Below are 17627 nucleotides of genomic sequence, written 5' to 3' on the forward strand. Positions count from 1 at the left end.
ATACTAACATCCACTCCCTTCTCCCTGATGTCCTCTGTCAGGCAGACATTCCTTGGTGAAAAACATAACTTTCGTTGATTATTGTGAAAGTAATTCGCAACTTAATTGTTCAGCTTGAACTTTGTAAGCAAGTAAGGTTATATTTTGCCTAAGTATTATCCGTATAACTGCAGTTTATCGTCAACGAATAAACAGTAAAATCTATGCCATACGATTATAATCTTCATTAAAATTCTTCCCTTATAGCACGATCTTTGAATCTACAAAAAACAATCAAAAAATCATACAGAACCATACCAATCTGACAATTATAAGCAAACCAGTTAATTATAATAGAAATCAAAGCGAATCATGCACGTCGGTTGCCCGTGGCCGACCCGAGGTCGTCCCTAATGTCTTTAGCGAAGCCCTAGAGCTGCAGTGTGCGAGTGTGCGAGCGTACGAGCGTGCGAATGTGCGAGTGTGCGAGTTAAGCCGATGTTTACCTAACCGTGTGTCAATATTGAGCGTATTTGGAGATAATGGACACGGTAATGGTTGATTGGGTCTGCTGCTCTTCTTGGTCAATAATTGTGTGATTAATGTAAGTAGGAGTTGCTTTAACTTTGGTAGATATTTATCTGAGTAGGGCTTTTTTGCCATTTTAGATATAATATAATCGTGGTGGTAGCAAAATACTTGCTTATTAAAATACGTAAAGTTAAGAGTTAGTGAAGATGAGACATTGATATGTAAAAGAAATTAAGAAATAGTGAGTAGCAAACTGCTGAAAGTTCAGGCTGCCTGCCCACGTTCGATAATAATCAGTGAACAGTTCTTTGTTGGTAAAAAATAGAACACACTGATAGCAATAGTGTAACACACACGTCTTTCTAAAAGTCGGTCAGAAAATCCTTGCCAGCAAGTCCTACAAAAAATTTGCCCAATTTATCTGTCTTTCTTTAACGTGGCTCTTAACATAGCTTAACCACAAGACTCGCTATCAATGGGTAAGCAAAAATCTTGAGATAAAAACAAAAATAAACCATACTAAATCTTACTCAGTTTAAAAATCCAAACCCTCCCTTGATACACACATAGGTATATCTAACATGATAAACGTTACAAGTATATAAAGGACACGTGGAAAAGTATTTCAACATAACATCAACAATATTTCAACGTGCCACGTTTTCCTGTCTTACAAAATGCAACACGTTTTACAAGCAAAGGCTTTTTCGTAAACCCAACAAAAAGTTTTTACTCTATGGTACCTCTATGTTTTGCAACAAAATACACGCGACTTTAGTAACGAAACAAGGTAAATTCATGGTGTTTTGTATATAAGGAAAATTCGGTGAAAATATGAATCAGAAACATTGTGAAAATTTTAAGTTTCATGAAAATGTGACTTTTGCAAAAAGGAAAAAGATATTGTAATTGTTTCGTTATTAAAGACGGTGTATACTGTCACATTAAATGGTATCTATATATTTATCGTAAGTTATAATTTAGATAAAAAAAATAAACATAAAAAACAACATGGTTTTCAAGAAACCAACTGAAAAGTCTGATTGACTTGAGACTTTTACGTATGAAACTAAAATTTAATTTAAAGAAGAAGAATAATAAAACAAAAGACTTCGTATAAGGGTCGGTAAACCCAAACGCTAAAAAAACATGGTTCTTTCAGAATAAAAGCAATCCGAATAAGACAGATTTCAAGTTTTCAGGCTCAGTTCAGATTGAAAAACGGGATATTTCGCCATTTTTATGCAAAAACATAGCTAACGTTAGATATAAGAAAATACGGCAGCACATAAAAATTTATCATCACATCCAACACTGCGACAAAATCTATTTTTATAACACGCAAAAACTTCTAAATCGCACCAAGAGATGGCGCTGTACCAATGACGTCACTTTTTACATCGCGGTGTTAAGATTCTCCGCGATTGAATGACCCCCGTCGGTACAACTGTTTCGAGTTAAGACCTTACTTCATAGGATCATTTCTATAGTAAGCTCTTCACGAGACTTTCACACCATGTGAGTCCTCACAAGCCACGTTGATGAGTTGTGGCGCGGTGCCCTGAGCGTGAGGCGGGCGGTGGTAGACCTACCACCAGCCCTCGATGATCGTTCGCTCCCCTTTGCGGGGGAGAGTGGGGTACTGTCGCTGTCTGAGTGGTTTTTTTAACTTTATAATACCCCATCTTATCCCCAAAACTGAAATATCAGTGATTACCTAGATATTTGTAAAACAACTTATATACTGTAGTGTGAATTCAATAACTTAAAAATAGATTATAATATTTCACTGCCATGCATAAGTAAAATAATTCCACGATTCTTATATGAGTATGTAGCTGTTGTCTAATGAAATTAGCTGTCCACATTGTACTCCCTACACGTGGCATACCTTTTACGTTTTACGAGCACTTTCAGTGCAATCTCTCGCCTTTTTAAATCGATTGAAGAAAACACGCGTTCGTGGTACGTTGCTAGTATAATTTCCACAGGCACCCTTTATAGTACAGTTCATAACTATTTTAATATCAACATTTCTGTTGATTTTTGTGAAGTTATATTCTTTTTTAATATCCACATTCACAATGACCTTTGGTCACGCTCAAACATTTTCGGCTTTCATGGTCACACGTGTAACTAAGTTTGCCGTTTATAAGTTATTTAAAACACGGACTGTAGGAATTTGTTAAATATTACAATGGATTGTATCTATTTTTAAATGGCGACATCACTTCTAATGGTGGTTAAAAATCTGGAATGTCAAGAAATAGTCAACAAACATAATAGGCATGATGACAGTAATCAAAAATCATTAAAATAATATATTTATTAAATTAAACTTGAAGCTTGGAATATAAAACGCGCATTGTTTTCTTTATTAATAATGTGATTAATATGTATTTTTATAAAATAAAATTACGAAATAAGGCAATCCGCCATGATATCTTGAACACCAATCAGAGCTCGTGACGTCATCTCTCAAAACAACTCGCGCAAAAGCGCGCGAACGTCACATTTCGTTATTGTGAACTTCCACTGCGATCTTTGTTTTTAATTAATTAATTGTTTATAACACGAGTTATGGAGCCCGGATTTATCAAGGCAAACAGCGCTAATTTGCCTAGAATTGATATCATAATGCTGGGAAAGTTTTTGGCATCAAATAAAGATTTTTGCTCAGCTGAATTTAGAAATGTTAAAACTTCCATGTAAGTATACTAGTTTAATTAAAAAACAATGAGAGATGAAACCTAACCTCGAAATAGTTATTTACATTATAAACTATGCTAGAATCTAGAGAACCATGTAATAACTTACATCAAAGTGATCTTCACAAAAATAAAGTTGTACCCTGGGCAATATTGCTTTTGAATCTCGCCTTGCCTTGCAAGTTTAAGCCACTTGTTTCGTATTTTTTTATTGTGAGGAACGTACACAAATAACTTTTCATGAGTTGTTTTGGATGTGTTCTTACACTGGGGGACCCCACAACACCTATGCCCTTTCGAATTCATATTTAATAACACAAAAAACTTAATTATTGCACGAGCGTTGTTTACTTGCGTCTTGTAATTTCAGTCGTGACGTCACAAGTGACGACATGACACTGACAAGCGTTTTCGCGCCGGATTCAAAGTGGACACAGAAAAATGCAATTATTTGATAAAAAAACTTCGCATTTTCTTAAAATTAATAATTTTTCATATAAAATAGACGTATACCTACATCATACAAAGGAATTTAAAAATTTGTCATCATGCCTATTGCATGCCTTAAATTTTTGATATTCTAAAGCCAGAATCAAGTAGCGCTGCAAAGAAAAAATAGGTATCATTGCTATGCGTGATATGTGGCGTTTTCAATAGCTTTCTTTAAAAACCACTTTTCATAAGAGAAAGGTTTTTAAGACATCGCTTTTATTAAAATAGCACAAAAAAACGATGCATTAGGTACAAGTATTAGGCGCACTAAGATCTTGCGATAACCTTTTTTAACCGCTTTAAAACATGACCCAACAACATTCATCCCCTAGCCATAGTTTTGTAGCACTCCAAAATAAATACATAGCTCACAATGAGAGTTTCAAACGGATTCCACTTTGTAATTGTGACTGGTTCGCAAAGGGCCACCCTTTGCTAACCGACCCCTTTCTCTTTGTGGATTCTATTACACGGAAGCATAGACGCAATGTGACGAGCAAAATGTGTCACACAATGTTATGTGCATCTAGGGCTGCCATCTCGAATTTCACCAAACCCGGACAAACATTAAAAAAACCCGGACATTTGGCGTAAATCGCATTTTTTTCACGAAAGAGTGCGATTTTTTTAAACAAAATAATACCTTGTTTGTAATCCATTTACTATTAATTTATACTTAAATTCAATGAGGTGCTTCCTTACATGGAAAGTGTCCGGGTTTTCCCCGGACACTTTTTGAAACCCCGCCCGGACGGCCCCCGGACGGTCTCGAAACGAGGACAAATCCGGGGAAACCCGGATGGATGGCAGCCCTATGTGCATCTATGGTATGTTCGAATTTTAAAATCTTTACTGGACGCTGGCTACTCGAACGTTAGGTCTGTAATGGAATGTGCATGAATAAAAAAAAAAAAAACAGTATTTGCACTAATTAAAAAATAGTGGTGTATAAGACTTGAATTTTCTTAGAACTTTCTTAGAACAAAATAGAATCTTGAGGTACGCCAATATATTAATGTGATTTTTATTTACTTGTGACTCACTAATGACTGAAAACAGTCAGTACCTAGGTTACACATATATCGTAAAAAATAATTGGATATTAGGCAGGTACGTCATACCGCATTTGGGTATTATAGGTATATTTAAATAAAACTACTTTTACGGATTTTATCGCGTTATATTCATATTATTTAATCCCGACGTTTCGGATCCTTTACAGCATCCATGGTCACGGGCAGACTAAGGTGTTGGTCATCTTGATATACTAGTTACAAACAGCTACCCTACATTTTGTTGATTATTATTGACAATCCGATTCACGCAAAACGAGCTCACTGTATCCTTAGGTCATAATATAACGCGATAAAATCCGTAAAAGTAGTTTTATTTAAATGTCTAATATTCGCGTAAGTGTCAGAAATCAATATATTATAGGTATAGTTACTTAATCTAAGCTTTGACTTTAAAAATTCTTTCACAAATATCACAAACAACAAATAAAAATGCCCCGTCGGTTAAAACTTTGTATGAAAGTCCTTTGATAGACCTTTAAGAAACATTTGGCATTATTAAACACTAGCTGTTCCCTGCGGCCTCACCCCTCGCGAAACGCAACCCGTGTTTTTATTCCCCAGCAAAGTTTTTTCTTTACTCTGTTGTAGTGCATGTTGAGATGTTTGATATCTTTAAATCTTCCTGCAGAATTGAGCTATTAAGATACATAAAGTTATGTTCAAAATAGCAAATATTATTACAGTATTCAAACCAACTTTAACAAGAATATTTTTGAACATTTTTAAGTATGTGTGTGTAAAGATAAGTTGTCATTGCCTATTTTAAAAAATCCTATCATAATATTATCGTTGTGAAATGAACAGTGTGGCAAATATCAGAACCGATTAGTTCCAGACAGATTAAAACGTCAACCAGAGGGTGAAAAGGGGTCTACCGTATTTCTGAACATTTGAAAATCAACCCTAAAAAACATATCATAAGGTTTAAAAATGCTTGGTTAATAGTCTATGGATTTGTACTACGCACACAGGTACCGCAAAACAAGGGTTCAATGACCTTTGGATAAACGTAAAATGAATTCGGTACTTTAATTAAAGTGAATGTTTTATAAAGGAAGGCTTAAAAAGTTAAGAAAACATTTGATTAAATCCTGACTTGGATAAAGAAAATATGAAATCTTAATTGACTTAAAATACCTTTATTTCTTAATTTTAGAACAGTTTTTAAAATTCTTTCGTGAAAATACCGAAATGTGCTACGTGATGCTACGAAAATGTTACGAAGGGTATTTTAAAATCGTTATGAATACAAATACTTCCATACTAAACTACTAGACTGCGCTAATATTCACTATTCCTAATATTCAACTAGAATCTAGATAACAATTTGAGATTTAACCTACACATCTCGAAGGAACGACTCAACAAACCAATAAAAAAATTTAACATCTTAATCACTAATTAAAATATTGGCGACAATGACAAATACCTATTAGCTTTTTTACATAGGCAGAGCCTTCTTTATCATTACCAAGCTGCCTAATTACACTGAGACATTCAAATAGGTACCCTATAACAAGCCTAAGTGCGTTGACCCCATCGCGTGCACGATACGCATCACTCACGCCCGTGACGTCACTCCGGTCATTATGATTATGAACTGAATTGCAAGGATTTTAACAAGGAACACTAACGCCTCCTAGTGGCCGGGTAAAGAACTATACTTGTTGCAAATGTATGGATGTATTAATTTCCTATTTTCTTTTAGAATTTAATAGAATAGAATTTTTATTTTGCAAATATGGGTAGTGTTGGATATGGGACAAAGATTCTTTCACTGAATTTAAAATTTAATTGTATTACTTTCAACTATAGAAAACGGCCTGGGCCCATAACCTGTTGGATATGGGTGCAGGTGAGACAAAGAAAACACACATTATCCTGGACGACTGATTTCGAATGTAAGAATGTAGGTACAATTAAAGTGAACATTGAATGATAGAATGTTTGACGAATGATTGAAGTAGGTATAAACTTGGATATTTGCAAAGGAAGTATTATACGTACATGATGCGTATATTCCAACAGGTAGGTATATACAAAGTTCTTATAATTATAAAGCTCAGCCATATTTTCCCATTCGGCATGCAAACATTATCACTATTTAGAATAATCTTACTGTTTATAAACACAATATTATTATTTAGCTTAGGTACATAGATGAGATCAAATTAACTTACTACTAATACATTTATACATATTTCAATTATACATTTTGTTTTGATAGCTATACATTATATTTTTTCTGCTAAGAAATCTGCTATAATAAATTTTATCATTTAGAAATTGGCGAAGCCTACTCTTAAACACCGGTGTACTTAAGTCTTATATTTCCAAGCATTTTAATTGTTTCTGTCAAAATATTTTGTAAGCGTAGAGCAAAATTTTCTGCCGAAATACAGCTCTTAATGTGCGTATCTACTACATAAAATTTCGCATAAATTGCTTGCCAACGTTTTTCTATTTCGAGTGTTATAATTATGTCTATCAGATATTTTTGTTCGTAATCCTCGAACTGTCCCGGAACTGAAATACTATCTGACAACCCTACTTTCATTCCCTGAAAACCGAAAGAAATCACAATTAGAGTTACATAGGAGTCAGGTGAAAAACACATCGCATTGATTTCAAGTACCTAACCAAGTATTACCTTTTTTTAACGACGTCAAAAATCATCAAATGATCCCTCCCGCTGTGGGTTAGCAGCGGTGAGGGAGTGTCAGACTCTTACTGACTGAAAACCGTCGTGTTCCGTCGTAGGCCTTTTATGTACCAAAGCCGCGGTAACTCGCGCGAACAATCCTGCAGCAACCAAGTATTACCTAACATCAATATTTACGATTAACAAGTACAAACATTGTTCTAGAAAAGTCCATTACTTTCCAACAATAGTTAGGTACTAGTCCTATCTTAACACAAACTTTATGACCTACCTCAACACACCATAACAATGGCAGCTCATAAAATCGCATGACGGATTGTTCAGCCTTGGGCCCGATATGCCAATTACCTGTGCCATGGAATCATAACTCAATTTCTGATAACTTCAGTAAAGAACTGTGTGCACCTAATGAATTATTTACGTTCCTAATCAAATACTTAGGTACGTGTAATTTTTGATGGAGTTTGTAAAAGAAAATTGTTATGTAAAACCTTGATGTCAACTTGCTGGTATTGTAGGGGCATAATAACGCTTTCTTTGAAAGCAGAGGCCTATAGTAAAATAATTTGCACTGCCATGATATGCCTAAAAGTTATATATCACATCCTATTTTTCCTCCTGGAAAGTTAAGTTTTTTGACTTCACTTTAGCCTAAGCCTATCCATTCTAAGCACTGCTAGTTTTAGTAGTTTCGCGACTCCAGCAGTCTCCTTCCCAGTTGCAGGGCGCATAAAAACAAGCCCTGTAACTAATGAAGATGACTGACACTATTTCAAGATTATATAGCCAAGCAAGCTAGGAATCGTTTATCTTTTTTTCTACTTTTGGAATAGCTTTTAAAGTACCACTGCGGTTTGCGAATAGTCTCTGAATAATTTCTACTAAGTTACTACAACAGATAGGGGAACAAAATAGCCCCTCTAAGCATACTATAATTGCACAATTGTAGAAGTACAGCTAGCAGCCTCACCGAGGCCTTCTCATTGCATTATATTGTTAGACACTGAATGTACCTACAGCTGGTTGAAATTCAATCAGCAAAGTATTCATAAATTTTTACTTCATCTGCTGCTTACTTGAGACTTTTCAACCAAGTTAAAGCAGTCGAAAGATACATTATCTGCTGCTGGGTACATTGGGGATAGGTATTGTTAAAATTAAATCACCAAAATAATTTCATAGTATTTTTTTATTACTTCCATAATTATTATTATATACTGGCAGTCGTATAATTGTAATATCATAGTACAACAATATACTGAAAGCATCCATAGGTGCATGGTATACCTCACAAGAGAGATGGTAGACTAAGCCGTCCATTACGGACTATTAAATGCTTTGGAACAACAATTCAATAAGTAAGTCCTTAAACTAGGGCTTTTAACGGCCAGTTTCTTCATCAAAAGTAAAAGTCAAAGTAATGTCTAAAGTAAAAGTAACGGTCAAATTCGTTTTTTCAAGGCTAAAGTGACAGCAAAACTAATAGAAAAAATGAATTTGACCGTTACTTTTGCTTTAGACATTACTTTGACTTTTACTTTGGCTTTTACTTTTGATGAAGAAACTGGCTGTAAGTCAACAAGTCAGACTGAATAATTGCGGCCATTGATTAATAACTAAATCTCACAAAACCCCGCAACACATTCAGTAACCAAGCCCTATTTAAATAGAAATTTTAATTAAATTCCTAAATTTTCAGATTCCTACCGTAATAATACCTACAATGACTTACAAGATTTATAGCAATCTGTGACCGATTTTACTTACATACAAATTAATATCGCAAACCCAGACAGCATTTAAAATCTGAGATTTCAAAACAATGTCAGCAACACCAGTTGGAAGCAAATTATTTGTCACAAATCAACTTCCTTTAATGGCACTTGCTTTTTAATATAAAAATACTAAGCACCTACAATGTGCGTTATACGCATAAAACTAACAATTATTTACAATTTTATCTTTTGCCACATTTTTTTTAACAATAAATACATTTTTGGTCGCATACTATTTCAACTTACGAACGCATCCATTCCATTAAGAATTGATTTTATTTTTTTATTTTATAATCTGTGCTATTTTTTATTTTTTTATTGTATTTTTGGCGGGCGTGGCAAAGGACCGCGTTTTGAACGCTATAATAATGTTCAGTCACGCATCTGACTAAAACTAACTTACTACATTTAAGGCAAGAAAAAGCGAAATAGTTTCTATTTCTTTTTTCTGGCCTTAATTTAACAAAACTGGTACTTACAATGTACGAAATAGACATTAAAAAGTAAGCGCAGACATTAAGAAAAATGTTTGGAACTTACTAATATCAGAAGATTGTACAATATAAAGTATAAGTTTAATAATGACTTAAGTCTTAAGCTATTAGAGATCCATGCTGAAGGTTTCTTGCGTCTCGTCGAATGAGATAGAGTTTGAGCGCGCCTTTTGTGCCGCAGTCGGTTGAATGACATTGGGGACGGAGTTAGGGTTCTTCAGTAACGCGGCTGGTAGCGCACACTTCGGTGGGGTTTGCGAGATCGGTGACTGCCTCAATGACATCATGAATGACCTCTCGTATACTATCCTTGTGCCTGGAATGAAAGAAATGGGAGATGTTAATAAAGTTCACCAAAGACGAAAAGAAACTGGGGTTTCTGGTCGTGGATATTAAAATCCACATTGCAGAGTCATTGAGAAAAACATTGGAATTTTAATGCAGACCCCGTCAGCCGCAATCCGTTTAGCTTGTACGAAAATATTTATTATTTACAGAACACTATTTCGGCACTTCCGTGCGTCAATATTATGATATATTTTTTTCAACACGTCCACTAAATCGAAATCAAATAGAAGTTCAACTTTTACAATTTCAGATCGAAGTGGATTATTTACGTAGCTTACACAATTTTGGAACAGCTTGTAACGAGATCTTTATTTTGTTGAGTATTTTATGGAATGGTCAGTGAATAAAAAAATTAAAACATGGTAACATTAATACCACTGTCCTTTTCTGTAGATTTTTCATGAAAATTAGTAAAACTACTCCTTATATCTCCTATGTTTTACGAGTGCTGACATTTCCCGTTTCTTTGACTTTAGATAAGTTGGTCCTAATGACTCTAAGGCCGCTTGAAGCATACCTTCACAAGCAAATCTTTGAAATGACGAAGACTTCGCTTTCAATTATATTTAAATTTAAAAACCCTAGCTTTTCTCACTGTTATGTGTTTTCTTAATTCTTAGTATTAAAATAATTCGCTATGGAATAAGGTTACGACTTTAAATCTGGTTCTAAATAGCTGATAAGGTATGTTTATAGCTTCTTTAATACTATTTTTCCTTGTTATTTATAATAAACATTAGCCAATCCACTTAATTTACATAATAATTAATATGGAAAGAATAAGATATAAACGGTAAAATATATTATTTTGAAAGTCTAGCTTCTGCCAGCGGTTTCATCCGCGTCCCGGGGAAACATCTCCACGCATCCGGATAAAAAGTAGCATGCGTTCTCAATAAATGGGCTATCTAACACTGAAAGACTTTTTCAAATCGGACCAGAAGTTCCTGAGATTAGCGCGTTCAAGCAAACAAAAATCCTTTATCGTTAATACTTTGATTCTAAGCCTATGAAAAAACGCATTTTAAGTAAATTTATAAGTATTATTTAGTTCGTTTTTTAGTTAGTTGTACTTCCGCTTTATTTGTACGTCATTTCATTTCATTTTTCTTGTAAAGTTTATTTAGTTTTAAATCTCTATTTATTTTAGTTTAGTTTTAAGATTCTCTTTTATTCTTTTTGGTATGCGGTGTTTACCTTTGAGTAATGTTTGCATTGTACCTTATAGATTAATTGTAATTATGTTATTGCATGCTTTGATGTAAAACATTGTTGGTAGACCTAATAAATAAATAAAAAATAAATAATAATATCAGTATAGATTACAATTTAATCGAACACGATTGGTCATACGATTGAAAATCACTATAATTAATAATAATCGATTAAAAGCAGCAAAGATTATAAACAATACGCTCTATGTGCGCAGTCGCAAGTTGAGTGAACATAGTTATTCCATTATCTTAAAACAAACAAATGATTGTGTGAAGTTGCCAACCGATTATATAACAAACTAGCCGTTTTCCCGCAGTTTTACTCACGTTCCGTGGCAACTAATGCCCATAACGGGATAAAATATAGCCTATATTATTCGGGAAGAGTGTAGCTTTCTAACAGTGAAAGAATTTTTCAAATCAGTTCAGTAATTTCGGAGCCTTAAGGGTACAAACAAACACAAAAATGTTTTTTCTTTATAATATTGGTGTAGATTAGTCCACATGTTTACGTTGAATAATCACGTTTTACTACTAAGAGGTTATGTTGAACTAAATTTAGAACTGAAAAGACCTTTTGATAAAGAATTGTAGGACAAGTCCTTTGCAAAAGGTGTTTGGCCCCGGAAATCTCAATTGGCAGTTAGGAGTCATTTATTTATTTGAAAGATCTACTTACATAGTTGCTGTAAGTACTTAAGGAAGTTCTAAGATCAAGACTTGTGTATCTATATAATCATTCTATTTATATTCCTAAATGTATGCTGAGATAGTATTAGCGGAGCTTATGGTCTCGCGATCTGTTTTATAGATTTTTTCGATTTATCGATATAAAAGATATGATTCTTCTATGGTGAAGGGTTTTATTATTATTATCTCGCGAAATTAACACTAATTAATTTACCCAAGTTATCCCAAGTTATTCTACTATTTTTTTTGTATTTGTGCCTGAAGCTATAACTTATTTTAATAAATCATCTATATTCCACTCCTACTCAACATTAAAACGTATTATTTTAATGTTAATTTTTTTTTTTTTTTTCCGTTCTGTAAAATTAGTTTTATTTATTTTATTGTTGGGTTCAGTTTATGTACATATTTACATGACGTAAAAAAAAGCCTTATTTATACATATATACAACTAAAAAATGGCATCAAAAAACTCCTCATCGCTGCCCACCGGGAGTGTACCCAAGAGGCTGGCAGCATTGCCACGTTGGATGGCAATGCTTAATTTTTGACCAAAATAAAAACCAGCCTTTGGGTCACTTGAAGTGTCAGCAAGTCGCTTTGCCAGATCTTTAAAAAGCAGATGAGCACTTGGACCCCACGGCCCGAGGGTTTCAACCCCAAACGGCTCAAAGGTATAGTTACCAACCAGGGTGCTATATTTGCGCCGTTTGAGGTTCTCTGCAGCCGCAGCAGCGGAACCAGCACATCGCGCCGAGCTAGGAAGGTGAGATGGTGCAAGAGTATCGACACAAGTCGCGTCCCATACTAAAGACCTACCCATCTTCCACGGGAACAACGACATACCGTCTGGTCTCTTGCCATCGTCGCGTGCCAGACCACTGGGTTCTAATATGGCTGGAACGCCTACGGCAACAAGAGCGCGACGGATTATGTCATTGATATTCGCATGCCGTGCAAATCGTCCCGCGCTGCGGCTGCACGACAAGCCGTGGTGTCCAAGGCTGCTGACAGCTTCGCCACAGTGGCAGCGGTGAGGAGAGCAGCACGGAGCACCCAAACGCAAGCAAACAGCAAGCCGGAAAGTGGTGTCGTCAAACAATGTGCCTATGTTTGACGACGGAAGTGCCAGAAGCCATAGACCCGACTCCCATTCGCCCACAGCCAGAAGGCGCGCTCGCTCTGCAGAAGAAATTGACGTATTTAGCAGATTATTCCGTATAACTCTGCAGAGCGGCTCATCCCACTGTCTCTGGGAGGACGGGTTGACGGGTGGATCAGTATTCGGGCAGGTGATTTTCCAAGCCTCTACAGCCTCAGTCAGACATGGTACCTCGCAATTGGCCAGTGTGATAGGAAGAATTTTCCTGGTCAATTGCTCAGTACCATGGACGGAGGATATAAAGGCCGGTAGGCTAATACTTGAAATTTTGCGGACGCCAAGCCCTCCCATGCGAACGGGAAGAGTAGCCTGAATCCAGGCTCGGTCGTCCAAGGCCACATTTAAAATTGATGTTAATGTGTGTCTAATAATTTTGTCAAGTTGTTCCAAAAGGTTTGTGTGCTTCCATAGAGTGGAAGCGCGCAAATAGTATGTTAATTTTGGGCCAAAACAACAATATCTAATGATTGTGATGGCTGAGTGCATGTTAATTTGGAGCAGCCTTTCCGAAATATGATTGAAATTTTGTATTTTGTCCTGAATAAAATTCGAAAATGAATTTTCATATATTGGGGAACCAAGGAGACAAAGAGAGTCCTTATCAATTAATTTAATATCCGGGGCTATTGCATTGAATTTTGAAAGTGTGTCTTGTCTGTCAGTATTGTCCGGTACAAAAAGTTCGCATTTGGAGTAATTTAAATTTAGACCTATTTCTTGAAATTTGTTTTGGAGAAAAGAAAAATCACCAAGTACTGTATCTACTTTGCCCCCCAAGGTTCCGTCATCAAGATACCAAACGTTAAATTCCGAATTTAGCTGCCGAATTATAGGGTTTATGGCTAAACTGAAAATCACAGGCCCGAGTGGGTCACCCTGCTGACAGCCAACAGAAGATTCCAGAAGGTTGTCCTGATATAGTAATTTAGATGGATGTCTGTAGCATTGCCAAATAAAACTGTAAATTTGGGGTAACTTAATGTTAAATTAAGGTTGTATAATCCATTTATTAATACTTTTAGTTGAAACTGTAATAATAATACAATGATCTACAGTTTGTTATAATGTTCGTAACATTATCATAAGTTATGGTAATGTTGCTGATAAGCCACGGGTTACACAAACAAACACATAGATTATCTTGTTTCGAAATAGATAACATGTCATTTAAAGCAGTCGTATTTTTTATTATTTATTGTGGATATTCAATTACAGATTTAGTATGTTATATTTACCTTATAATATTTCTTTATATCATACAACGTCGGTTTTTTATACCAGCTATTTTTCCGCGGTTTTACTAACACCTCGTGTAAACTACTGCTCGTACAATTATTCAAATCGTTTCAAACAAACCAAAAAAATCCCTAGGTATTAGGCACATTAGTATAGACGTGCCTAGATGGCATACAACAGCAAGTTTTGACTCAGTTTTAATCATTGGCGGCTGATTTAAAGTCAAAGATATATTTTTATTAAGTACCATTTTCCTCAGTGGGTATCTATACTTAGCCAATGTATTTACAAACTTACGTATGCTTAATGCTTATATAACGAAGTATTGACCGATAATACGAAAGTTAATTACCACAAAAAGCATAACAAATATGTACTCTACGTATCACGTTTGTTTTTCAATAACAATGACTGATGGCCTTACTACAAAAACTTTAACAACTGTTTTACACTTGTCTAAAAAAAATGTGGCTCCAAAATGAACCTTATGTCAACGTCATAATTTGTCATTTTTTTAGACAAGTCTTAAACTGACGTTAAAAAGTTTTTGTGGTAAGACGGTTAATGTTTTATGTATTAATCGCAATTAGAGTATCCGCAAACTACAGACTAAATGTTGGCCGACAGTTGACCTTATAGTTGTACATTTTTTTCTTAAAGAAAATCGTGATTCCGATCAGTTTTCAGTCGGTCTGATACCGGCTGAATACCTGTGGGCCAAGCACGAATATCTAACGTATTCGAATCGACAATGTATCGAGGCCTCGATTCGAAAACGGAGTTTGTCGATAGTAGGCAGCACGAACCACATTCGAAGCACTATCGAACACTCGATTCGAATTCCAAGGTGACGTCATGCAAATGTAAAGAGACGCGCCACAGTGAGCAAAATGAACGATTGTTGAATGAATGGTGCGTTCGAAAACTAACTCTAGTTGTTAATATTTTTTTTACCTTTGATTAAACGTTTTATTATTATTAAATTATAATAAAAACTGAATGTAATATAAAAAAGAGACCCAAAGTTAATTATTAGACATTATAAAATGGCATTATCTCTAGCAATATAACATAGTTACGGAGATTTTATTTTTTAAAAATGACGGGTACCGAACGCACCCACTTGACATCCGACGCGCGTAAGGGCGCCAAATTTGTTTATGTTTTGCTACACGTCCACAACAAAAGTATTTCTGTTTTTTTTTTGCTACAAATAATTAAGTGCTTTCAATATAATAAATATTATGAGAACCAGTCAGACGTAATATGAAATGATGGTTGAATTCATGGAAGCGTGAGTAAACAGTTTTAATAAGTTTGAGTGGCATAAACTTTAGTGTGAAGTATTTTAAGTGCAATGCTATTTCTATATTTTTAAATTCGGTTTCATTTATGTCCAGTGGGTAAATTCTATTCCTAAGTTTTGCTCTGCGCGTAATTTCTCTACAATGATTAAAAATAAACATATAAATAACATTTTTTTTTTCAAACACATTAATTCTATAGGTTCGCAAATAAATAAAATATGATTTAATTACTTACCTTGTTTCTCGTGATTGATATCCATAATATTCTAGTTTTGCCGCTAAAAAATAATATGCGGTACTACGTTCATACAGTGGCGGTCTTTGCATTTTAAATTATATTGAAGCTATTACTATATAATTGTTCCAATAACTTAACAATAATTTTATTCACAAAACTAACTCTAAACAAACATAAACACGGTTAAAACTTTATTTTTACACTTCTCGAAACCTTTCTCACCGACTATTTTCAAGTGAATAATGTTTCGACCATACTCGATAGCCAGCCTTCGAGAGTTTACGTTACCGTACGTCAAAAGAATGTTCGTGCTGCCATGTTTTGTTTCCTTTTACGCCCGATAGGGGCGCTGTACAAGTCTCATACAAATGTTACTCGATTTCGATACGAATAACTTTTCGCAAATATTCGTGCTTGGGCTACTGATCTATGTAATGCGCGTAAGTACTACCATTCATATTCATACTGATTTATGAGCCCAAACAAACTATCGGCCGACTAAAAGTTTGCAGTGTGTTCTTATAGCGATATTTTTAATTAATCCCTTTCAAGGTTAGTATATTGTTCAATTGAGTTCATTATTAAGGTCAATGGCACTTCTAAATTTAAAAACAGCACATGACTTTATGGCGCGAATATACAATGGCGGCTGTATTCAAATTCAATTTATGTAGTAATAATTTTGTTGGCGAAGAATGATTATTGTCAAAGAGTTTCGCTTGGCAGAATCTGTGAATAATTTTAATGTCGCTATTGTTGGGTTGGACGTTTAATTAATTTAATCTGCTTACAACCGGTTTCCTGAACCTTAGGCTGTAGTGTAAGAATATTTTTTTTATTTGCAAAGGCTGCTTAAATATTCAGCCTGATATAAAAGTGATATGATATCACTGATAGCCAACGAGGTCGTATTATTTAATTCTGCTCACGTGTTTCATGACCTATTTCGTAATAAATAAAGTTGAAGTTCAATTACCTCCGGGGGTGGTGGAATACACAGTGCCTCCAGGTGTGCTGGAGTAGACATCAGGCATCTGCGAAGGATCTGTGATGAGCACCCTCCTTGAAGGAATAGCCTGGCAGTTGGTCGCCTGCCTCGCAATGGGTGATGCCGACATGTTTCCAAAAAAACTTTTATTATAATAATTTCACAAAAACACTGACACTGTTGGTCGTTGTAAAAGACAAGGAGGACTGAACCGGGTGTAGCCGATGCCTAAAATAAATACGCTTACGAGCTAAACGCACACATGCATGCGTTGTGTATTGTAAACACGACACACATGGGCGCGCCACATCAAAACATGCATAGAGTATCCATACAGATAGGTTGGTGTTTTGATACGGATCGTGTGAAGCAGTGACCTTGATACAACTGTTCAGGTGTGTATTATGAATAATGCCTGCTAAAATGTTAAAATTAACTAATAAAACTGCAATAATAAAAAAAAACACAGCCCATAAATATTCAGGCAAATGACTTAAAGGCACGTAGTTTTTATTCATTAGGTACCTCAATGATATTATATATATAAGGTACCTATCACTCTATTTTACAGTGATCATCATATTGGGATATACCAAGTGAAGTGCTAAGGTACACAATTAAAATTTAAAGACAAAATCTGTCTCTAGCATCGAAGGAAAAGAGGTTCGCTCTAATTTTCAACGTTCACTGAACCCAAAAAAAAAAACTGTCTATACAATATATGTTT

General features: G+C 35.1%; 1 protein-coding gene and 1 non-coding gene across 2 annotated transcripts; one reads left to right on the plus strand and one right to left on the minus strand.

The window, feature by feature from the left end:
- The first annotated feature begins 1969 nt into the window (after window positions 1-1969).
- Window positions 1970-2171, plus strand: LOC124639239. The gene has a single exon (XR_006985452.1). It is a non-coding gene; the product is annotated as a small nucleolar RNA U3 (small nucleolar RNA).
- Window positions 2172-8619: 6448 nt separating this feature from the next.
- Window positions 8620-17135, minus strand: LOC124638885 (eukaryotic translation initiation factor 4E-binding protein). Its single transcript, XM_047176021.1, has 2 exons — window positions 16889-17135; window positions 8620-10033 (listed from the first exon to the last, which is right to left on the minus strand). The coding sequence occupies exons 1-2, from the start codon at window positions 17028-17030 to the stop codon at window positions 9825-9827; spliced, it is 351 nt and encodes a 116-aa protein (XP_047031977.1). The 5' UTR covers window positions 17031-17135; the 3' UTR covers window positions 8620-9824.
- Window positions 17136-17627: the final 492 nt, after the last annotated feature.

Source organism: Helicoverpa zea, chromosome 18 (assembly GCF_022581195.2).
Source record: "Helicoverpa zea isolate HzStark_Cry1AcR chromosome 18, ilHelZeax1.1, whole genome shotgun sequence".
Taxonomy (NCBI): Eukaryota; Metazoa; Arthropoda; class Insecta; order Lepidoptera; family Noctuidae; genus Helicoverpa; species Helicoverpa zea.